At 41.1% G+C, this 10,226-nt stretch overlaps 1 protein-coding gene across 1 annotated transcript; it reads right to left on the reverse strand.

The window, feature by feature from the left end:
• Positions 1–44: 44 nt before the first annotated feature.
• On the reverse strand, positions 45–10,200 carry CSUI_010826 (uncharacterized protein). The gene is made up of 5 exons (XM_068070927.1): positions 9,843–10,200; positions 8,873–9,173; positions 2,753–7,662; positions 1,295–1,863; positions 45–491 (listed from the first exon to the last, which is right to left on the reverse strand). Exons 3-5 carry the CDS (start codon positions 4,902–4,904, stop codon positions 306–308), a joined length of 2,907 nt encoding a protein of 968 aa, XP_067917097.1. The 5' UTR covers positions 4,905–7,662; positions 8,873–9,173; positions 9,843–10,200; the 3' UTR covers positions 45–305.
• Between the last annotated feature and the right edge of the window lie 26 nt (positions 10,201–10,226).

Here is a 10,226-nt window from a genome sequence, read left to right on the forward strand (position 1 = left end):
GAGGGAAGATAGAGATAGAGAAAGAGAAGCAAAGGGAGAGCAAAGAAAGAAGTAGTAGCGATATGAAGGAAAAAGAAGAAAGACTCCATCCAACAGGAAAGAAAGATGTAAGAGAAAAGAATGCATCCAGTGTATGTGCCCTGTATGGTGAGACGCTATTCGAAATCGACCTATTACACACTTTGTGTGAGGTGTACATACACCCCATGAGCTCTAGAGGATCGGAACGGCTAAAACCACAAAACTCGCGCCCCTCACATGGAAAAAACGACGACACGACAAAACGTAGACACCTAGCTAGCTACCTAGACACAGAGAAGAAAAGCGAGAGAATGGACTTTTAACCTACCTAAGAAAGAAGAAAAGTAGACAACTGGATTGTGAATACCAACGCCATATAAACCCCATGAAGCGTTACATAGAATAATCATCCCTAATATAAGCCGAGGTAAACCACCAGCAGAAGAAGATCTCTTTCGAATCATTTCAGCCTAGAAAACAGGAAAAAGAAAGAGAGAAAGACAAGGAAAGAAAGTCATCTGCATTTGTCTACCCGAGAAAACGCACTCTACAATCCTTTCCTTGCTCTCTCTCTCTCTCCATATATATAGCTATACATATATACATATGGATAGACCTTTGAGGGGTGAGATATAGATATATATATATATACATATATATTCATCCGTGTAGAGAGAAGAAAGAGATGATGATTTTTCACTAGGGACGGATGCTGGGGATAGGACCTTGCGGTGTACATACATCTCAAACGAGGGAATAGAAGCATGACGTAGAGATTTGGGATTTGCCCATGCAGACCACGCTACGTAGAAGTCTCTATACAGAGATGTATCAGACACATAGACAGAGGTATAGACCACGTGTTCTAGCTACATGTGTATGTCTATGCATGCACTTCATGGGGACATCTCTATGTGTGAATAAGATTCTGTTGCAAAAGTAGTCAAACTTTCTTCATAACGAAGAGGCACAGTCTGTACATGCAGGAGATAGAAACGATTTTTCTCCTCTCTCTTCGGGGCCGGGCCTTCGATCTTCTTCTGTGATGTATGTATCTAGGACAAGAAAAGCGAAGAAGAACCTAGACAAAAGTAGACAAGCACCTCAGTAGACACCAAGATAGTCAGGTAGCCACAATGCACAACACGCTGTCCCATCGACATCCCATGCATATGTATATGTATCGATATGTATGGTATATATAGAGAGAGATAGATATATCGAGAGAGTGAGAGGTGTAGATGGCTTGAAGTGACCGAGGGAGGCGACGTACAAGTGAGGTGAGAGGAAAGAGAGCCAAAAGAACATTAAGAAGAGTTAAGAAGAAACCCAGGAGAGCTTGATCGAAAGCATATCCCATGAAAAGCAAGATGCATAGCAAGCCTAAAGAAAGCTTAAGAAACGTCAGACCAATACATCTCCATAAAAGAAGAGATTTCCCATTCTTCTCAAGATGGAGAACCCCCTCAGAATGACTCCTCCTCGATGGCAGGAGAAGCCCTGGTGACTGCTGCTTTTGTTTCTCTCTCCATTCTCTATCTTTCTGTTTTCCGTTCAATTCTTGTTTCTGTTCTTTCGCTTCTTCTTTATCTTCTTGATCAGCAATTCTCTTTCTTTCTTCGAAACGTGAGGGGGGAGAAAAATGTCTCTTCTCCCCGTGTAGAAAGGAGGAGATATGTGATAAGGTATCGTTGTCATACGCCTCTACTGAAGAAGAGGAAGAAGAGCAGGAGGTAGGAGTAGACACGGTTGGCGGGGATTGCTGTTGCTGAGTGGGTGGAGTAGTAGACAGCTGACGAAGGGGTAGACACACAGCTAGCCATATGAGCTGTGCGACCATTCCTGTTAAAGAAAGAGAACAGGCGAGGTAATTCATACACAAAGAGAAGAAGGAAACATGGCCGCACGATGAAAGATGAGAAGAAGAAGAAAAAGAGAAGAAGAAGAAATGTAGAGACGTCATGACGGATACACATGGACGGAAGAAGAAAGTCAACAAGATAGAATCGCCGCATACATTGCAGCGCCCTCGGAGTGTTTTAGAAATAGAAATAGAGACTGAAGGAGAACAGGCATAGACATCTCTCCTTCTCTTCATACAGATGTATCTAAATAAGGTGAGACGTCTATGCATAGAATTGCTGCTAGTATGACTAGAGAAGGAGAGAGAGAGTGGGTTGACTTGCGTACCTCCCCAAGAGGAGCCCATGTGCATGTATGTATCTATTTAGATATTCATCTAGGCGGGAGGCCGAAGAAGATCAAAGAAAGACAATGAGAGATAATGATTTAAGGCCACTCATTCATTCAAGCACGTAGAGAAAAGAAAGAAAGAAAGTGAAGAAGACGGAGAAGAAAGAAGAGGAGGAAAACGAGAGAGTCGACAAAGAAAACAGCAAGTAAACAGAAGAAAGATGCATACATAAAGATAGATAGATAGATAGAGAATTGATCAAGATAGGTAGAAATATAAAGGATAGATGAGTAGATTAAAGATAGAGTTGGGTGGAGTGACTGTATGTAATGATGAATGAGACTGTGTGCCTTGAAACGAGGGTGTGTAAAGAAGACAAGGAATGAAGGAATTCTTAGGCGATCTTCTCCACCTTCTTTTTGTACCGCGTGTCTATCTAGACGAAGATGAGAGAGAGTTGATAATGGAGCTTATCATAAGATCGAAGGGGAGCTCTTGTCTTGTAGAGAAGTTGATCGATGGGACTTTTTTTCTTACCTATCGAATTTGTGAAAGCAAGAGAGAAACTTCCAACAGCTCTGCCGTAGATACACCCGAGAGAATTCGTTAGACCTTGTAAGACGAAGAGCATACAAGAAGGGAGATTTCTTCCATTCCTACTTTTCACAGCTGAAGAAATGGCGTGAAAAGGCGAGAAGTAAAGACAGAAAGATGTGAGAGGAGAGGTCCACTCAAGAAGTAGTAATCCCCCTTGGTCTCGATACGCCTCACAGAGTAAGATCATCCCCGCGATACAGACGGGTAAAGCGCAGAGAAAAAGAAGAAATGCAAGGAGAAAGAAAGATGAGAGACATCTACAAAAGAGAGATGATGAAAGATATGAAGAGAAAAAGAAACCAGGGAGAAGGTGGGACTGAGAATAGTTTCTGTGCTTGGAAGCCCCCGAGAAAGAGGAAGAACAAGGGAGATCTTCCTCTACAGAGTGGTGTTCAGGTGTACATACACCCGAAGCATGAGAATCATCATCAGGTGTATGTTGAGGTGTTTTTCTTGAAAGTTTCAAATAGCAGAAGTTCCTTTCTTTCCCTCTCTGTTTCCATACAGAGATCTTGGCGATATGATTGGTTTTGAGATCCCTTTCTTTCTTCTTATCCTGTTCACGATCATCGTGCCGATAAGAAAGAGATGCTTTATGAAACAATATCATTGAAGATTCATCCCTATTTCGATGTTTTCGCCGTCGATGCTCCCCTCCTTGAAGATGTGGAAGGACAAGAAGGTCATCATCATGCACCTCAGAAGGCTGGGTCCGGTGTACATGCACCTCCCAAGGTTGGTTCAGGTGTACATACACCTCGTCCTCGTCTCCCCTTGTATATAACTCCTGTTGTTCTTCTTCTCCCCCACCCTCCAGTTGTTTTTCATGTTCTTTCCTTTCTTCCTCTTTTCTTTCCTGTTGGTTTTCTTCATTTTTAATATCTCTTTCATCCGTTAGAGAAAAAGGATGAAAAGAAGCTCTTCTTGAAGAGGCATATCCACCGAAAGGACTCATAGAAGAAGATAGAGAGGAAGGAGCGGTACTTAGCATTTCTATATCATCTGAATAGGGAAGGAATGACGAAGAACTCTCTACATCTTCATCTAGTATAGGAGAGGACTCATCAAGAATGATTCCTGTCTCTTCTTCTTCTTTGGTTTGTGTGTCTGATCCATCATCTTTCTCTTTCATTTGTCTCCTATCTCTCCTTATATCCTTCTCTTTTCTCGCGACTTCTGCCTCACAAGTATCTTCTCTCTCACCTTCTCTTGTGAATGATGCGAAGGGGGGTGGTCTAAATGAACAAGACGCTTGGATAAGAAAAGAACAACAGAAATCTCCGCTATAGGGTCTGCACTCCCGAGGAGGTTTCTCCTCTCCTAAACAAGAAGATGATAGAAAAGAAGAAGCTATAGGAGGAGGAGGAGAAGATGAATGATTAACAAGGAGACGAGGCCGAGAAGGATAAGAAAGAGAAGAAGATTCTCTTTCTTCTATATATGGTGATGGTGTTTCGCTTGAAGAGAAAGAAGAAGATGGTAGTAGTAGAGATGAGTGCGTAGAATAGCGAGGTAAATGAGAATAAGGAGAATGACAATTCACTGCATGTAACCTAGATGGCTGACAACGTTTCGGGTGTATATCCACTCCATTGAAGATAGGAGGAGAAGAAGACGAAGGAAGACGAGGAGAAGAAGGAAGACTTGAAAATCGATGATGTTGTGGGGCACAACTCTTCTTCAAATCTAGGTTTTCTTCTTCTTCTTGATCTACCCCATTCTTCTTCTTCCTATAATGAGGAGAAGGAGAAAACATTCCTTCTGTAGAATCCTCGGTGTTTTGTGTATCTCTTGGAAAGAAGAAGTTCTCGTGAAGATCGCGAGAAATCGCATTGTCTGTCCTCCTCTCATGAGCCTCTTCAACCTCCTCCATAGCACCCATACCTGAGGACGAGAAAAGCAAAGAAGAAGATGAAGAAGGAGGAGGACAAGAAGAAGACGGAGGAAAAGGACAAGGAGGCGGGGGAGAAGCCCAACAAGAAGAAGAAGGACGACGAGGAGAAGAAGAAGATTTGAAAGAAGGAGAAGAAGAAGGGAGAGGAGAAGAGGAAGAAGGATAGTGTGGCGGTGAGAGATTGATTGAAGTCTCCATAGTTCTAGTAGTATTTTTAGGCTTCTTCTTAGTGTTGCTATTACCACCTCACTTCTACAACGACAACGACAGAAAGACCCTTCTTAAGAAGCGAAGGAAATGAAAGAGAAGAAAAAAGGGAGAAGAGGAAGAAAAGTAATGCAGAAACAAGAAGAATCTGTCGACATCCTCTCCTGGAGCTTTGATATGACAAGGAAAGAAAGAAAGGAAGAAGAGAGAGGAAAAGACTGTTTCAAAGAAGAAAAGAATAATAGGGCAATGCAGCATATCTCGTGGGTCATTTGGAGCTACGTTGTTAAGCCAAGCATCATGACTAATACATCACTCTCATGCTTTCAGGTGTATGTACACCGGAACATATCCTTCTCACTCATTCCACGATGAAAGCATCACGCAACAGACAAACTTCTCGCTTCATTTTCTTCTTAGTCTTTTCTTCACCTTCTTCTACAGAGAAGAAAAAGAAGAAAGAAACAACTCTCCTGCATTTCTTATCTCATTGCGAGAGACACAAAGAAACAAAGAAAAAGCTCTCACGCAAATCGACTTCATTCATTCTACTCAGCAAGAAGAATCTTTCTCTTCTTCCTTCTTCTTCTCAACATAGTCACGTTTTCTTGAGAAAGAGAGCGAACGAGGAGAGAAAGCTTTGAAGAATGACCCGGGAGGAAGAAGAAAGAAAAGAAGCGGAAGAGAGAAGGAAGAATCTCTCCAAAGAAAGAAAAGAATGATAAAGCGAGAGAATCAAATGGACAGAGATGAGGAGAAAGGTAGATCAAGAGAGGAACGAAGTGCTCCGGGAAGGAAGAAGCTCTGAAAAGACCTTCACAGCATCAACAAAGTAGAGAGAATAATATTCATGAAAGAAGAAGATGGATATCTCCTATCCATCTGCTAAGAAAGATGTAGAAAAACTACCTCTAAAGAAGAAGTAACACCTCTTTCTTTCTTTCTCGTCATTCTCTGTGTCTCTTCACTGTCGATCTCTCTCTGTCTCTGAAGACATGAACGAGAGCTAACTGAAATAAAGAACGAAGGCAAGAATGGATGACAAAAGAAAAAGGGAAAAAAAGAAAAAGGAAAGAAAGGAAATTGAATAAGAAACAAAGAAAGAAAGAAAAGAGGGAGAAAGCTCTCCTGGCTTGATGAGTGTCTGGTTGGCTACATTGAGAGAAAGAGGCTCTTTTCTTCTTCTTCTTCTTTACTTGTTCTTCTCCCCGTTAACAAAATCGATCTGAGGGTGAAACACAGATGAAAACTTTCCCTTCTTTCATCTTTCTTTTCTTTTCCTTCTCTTCTCTTCTTCTAAGAAATATGTTTCCTTGACGAATGAATGGCCGGCCTCGAGCTCACCGGCGGCGGCTTCGCACAAAGAAAAGAAGATAAAACAAGAAGAAGAAGAGGGCGCATGGAGGAATAAATGAATGAGAGAAAGATAAGAAAGAAAGAGAGAAAAGAAGAAGAAAGAAAGAAGGTTGCTTTTTCATTCATTCAGACATAACGTTCATCGCACACCCGACCACGCGCGACACGCTTGTATCTCTCCAAACCTCCTCAACGTGAAGAGAAAGAAAGAAAGAAAAAGAAAGAACTTAGTAGTCTCTCTCTCTCTCTTTCTCTCTATCTTTCTTTCTTTATCTTTCTATCTCCGCCTTGTCAAGACTGTCCCTGTTCTTTTAAATGTGTGGAGAGTTTTCTCCATCACACAGGAGGGAAAGATGCGGAGAAGGAAGAGCTTTGGAAAGAAAGAAGAAAAGAGAAAAGAGAGAAAGAAAAAGAAAGAGACAAACAAGCTCTCCCGAGGTGGCAAAGAGTGATAATGACGAAGATTTAGAGTGAGAAGAGAAAGAAAGAAAGAGGAGAGAGAGAGAGAAGGAAAGTAAAGACGAAGTGGAAGAAGATTGATCAGAGTAGATAGCGCTGGCTCACCGGTGAGCTCTGAGAGAAGAAGAGACCACGAATAAAATCCTTAAATGACAATGTTCCTTTCTTTCTTTCTTTTGTCCTATCTATTTATCTATCGATCTACCTCTTCATCTTCTTTTTCTTTCCCCTTCTTTTTCTTCCTGAGAGCTTTATGAAGAGAAAGATTCACCCGAGACCTCCCAATCCCGCCCGGATGGCTCGACAATAGAGAAAGATAGAGATGTCTTTCTTGTCTTGTTTGTTTTCATCAATGAGAGAGAGATAGAGATAGAGAGATAAATAGATCGAGAAAGAAAAGAATCGAGACTGCCTCATTCATTCATTCATTCGTGTGTGTGTCTTCCTCTTTTTAGGACCGATCAATCGACTCTATCATGGAGAAGAGAAAGAAAGAGGGAATGAGAGAGGAAAGAAGAAACGTCCTGGAGCGAGTTTCGTAGTTGGGAAAGATTCGTCTGACATGAAGAGAGACAGAGAGAGAGAATGTGTATGGAGAGGCACACACGCACACCTCTATCGCTGACCCAACTTTCCACAGAGCCAGAGAAAAGTGACAAAGAAAACGAAGAAGAGTTCGCATCATAGCTATACTAAGAAGAAGAACGAGAAGAGATTATGATAAGGGGAAAGAGATGAGAGATCTATATGGATAATTAGAGAGAGAAAGAGAGTAAAGAAACAACAAGAGGAAGAAAGAGAAAGCATCTCCTGTTTCATGTGAGAGAAAGATAGAAAGATGTCTTTCTTCTTTCTTTCTTCGTCTGTCTTTTTGGGAGAAAGGTAATCTTCTTAGGATTTCTTTACTTCGAAGACATTTCTTCTTTCTCCTTAACTGAAGAGCAAGCGAAAGCAGGAGACGTCCCGTGTATCAAATTACCTCTTTCTCTTCTCATACTTCCCTGTCTCTTCAATATACAGACCTACCTACACCATACATATATGCATACAGAAATATAGATACGGAGATAGATAAAAGATAGATACATACACACATGTACACCTCCGATACATGTACATATGCATAGATTACAGATAGATCTCTATCTATATCTATTTTGTCTCCTAGCGCAGGAGACGGTGGATTGTCTTACTGTAAGTATTGCAAGTATTTTAGATAGATGTGTGTCATTGTGAAGGAAGTGTATGGAGAGATCGAGCTCTTCGTCTAATCACTCTTCTTCGTTCTCTTTGTCTTGTTTTCTTTATGTACTTCTGTGAGACTGATTGATGGAAGAACGTTTCTCGTGCTGACAATGAAGATGCCACTCTTCTTCTTCTTCTTCTTTTCTGCTTCTTTTTATATCTTTGGATAAGTGGCCATCAAGATGAAGAAGCAAAACACGTCTTCTCTATCTTCTACTAGGCTCAACCCAACTCTAACCTCGATGTATCTGTACAGATATATTCATATATATGAATTTTTATATAGAGGGAGAGAGGCATACACTCGAGGTATCTCTCTGTCTTCCTTTCTTTCTCTCTATGTCTGAGTGTATCTACTTTGTATAGGGGTATAAGAATGCAGTCAACTACATCTAGAGAGAAAGAAAGAGATATATACAGAGATTATGGTTTGGAATGAGAGAGAGAGAAAGTCAGAGGCAGGCCAGTGAGGGTGTTCGTTCTACGGCTATTATGTAACTAGACCTTTCTTTCTCTTTCTTTTTCTCTCTTTCTTTCTTTTCTTTCGGCAAATAATCTCCTCCAGTCGTTCGCCTCTTTGCATTTATCTCCTTAAGTCTTTTTTCGCCTCTCTTTGGTAGTGAAGACACACACATCATTGCTGCTCCTGCTAAATTTCATTTTTCTCTTTTCTCTCCTCTTCCTCTTCTCGTCAAACTACACCTATCTACCAACCCACCTACTCTCTGGCTCTTATCTATCTATCTATCTACCTACCTAGCTATCTACTTTTTCGCTATCCCTCCATCTATCTATCTACGAGCTAGTTGCCTCCCGAATTAGCTATCTACCGAGGCCATGAGTATCGATCGACAGAGGGGGAAAAGCAGGAAGAAGAGAAATACATGATGGAGACTTACCAGCCATTAATTCTTCTTCCACCTGAAAAGTCTTCTTGGATTGCTTTTTCTCTCTCTACTTACCACGGAGCCAAAGAAACATACCAGCGAGGAATGGAATGATACACGTATACATAGCTAAGGAGAGATATATATGAATATATATATCTACACGTAAAGCATTCATTGCTCGTAGGTGTATCCGAATATAAGCCGAGAGAAGGAGAGAGAGAAGCAAGTCAGAAAGACGAAGAGGAACCAATTCTCTCTTTCTTTCTCTCTCTTCTTGTAAGATAGATCAAGATCAGTTCCGACGTCTTTCCTGAGTAGGGTGAGCGAAGTGAAGAAAAGCAAGAAAAGAACACAAAGAAATGTACAGAAAGGAGAAAAATTGAGACAAATCACTTGAAAAGATAAACGAAAGAAGAAAGAAAGAGAGAAAGAAAAAAGTGGGTATAGCGTGTTTCTCTCTTTCTCTCTCTCTCCGTCTGATGGAAGGGTGAGAAGACGAAGAAGAACCCCGAGTTGATCTTCATCTCTCTGAAATTTCTCTATCTTCCATCGATCTGCATAAATGGAGAGATCTACCTATCTATCTCTCCATTTATCCCCCCTATTGTCTATCTGCGAGAACCGAGAAGCAAGAAAAGAAGAAATGAGAAAGATAGAAAGAAAGAAGGTCCCGCTTGCACGCGCATGAAATCTTTCTTTCTCTCTCTCTCTCCCTAAACCATCTTAAAGAGGAGAAGACGTAGGGAGAGAGAGGGAGACAGAGAGAGACAGAGACCTCCATACATACACAGAGATAGATAGATTGAAGATAGATAGATAGATAGGCAGATAGGAGACAACACTGAAGAAGAAGAAGAGGAAGTGGTTTGTTTGTATTCCTCTCTCTGTCTCTTTGTGTGTCCTTTTTCGTTGCCTAGCTTTTCCAGAGTTGTAATTTTCATCACCCATCTTTCTCATGTTCTGCCTCTTCCTTTCTTACCTTTTGTTCTTCTTTTTCATTTTCTTCTTCTTTTCTTTTGCTTTCGATTCAAAAAGAGAAGTTAGAAGGTAAGCTTCTATCATCGTCGGGAAGGAGAAAGAGAGAAAGAAGAGAAGAGCGAGTAAAGAAGTGATTGAAAAGGCAAGAAAAGAGAAAGAAAGGAAGAAAGAAAACCTGTCTTGTGAAGAGAAGAAAAGTAGACAAACCTCTCAACGCCCCAGAGATCCTTCTCTCAGTCAATGGAAGAAAGAAAGAAAGAAAAAGTGAGAAGGAAGGAAAGAAAGAGAAGGCGAGACGAAGCATTCTTGAAAGACAAGTGTATGTTGGAGGTGTACATACACCTGAGGAGTTGTTGGTTTTAGAGAACCTACCCATCGTTCCAAT

Source organism: Cystoisospora suis, assembly GCF_002600585.1.
Source record: "Cystoisospora suis strain Wien I chromosome Unknown contig_8493, whole genome shotgun sequence".
NCBI lineage: Eukaryota > Apicomplexa > Conoidasida > Eucoccidiorida > Sarcocystidae > Cystoisospora > Cystoisospora suis.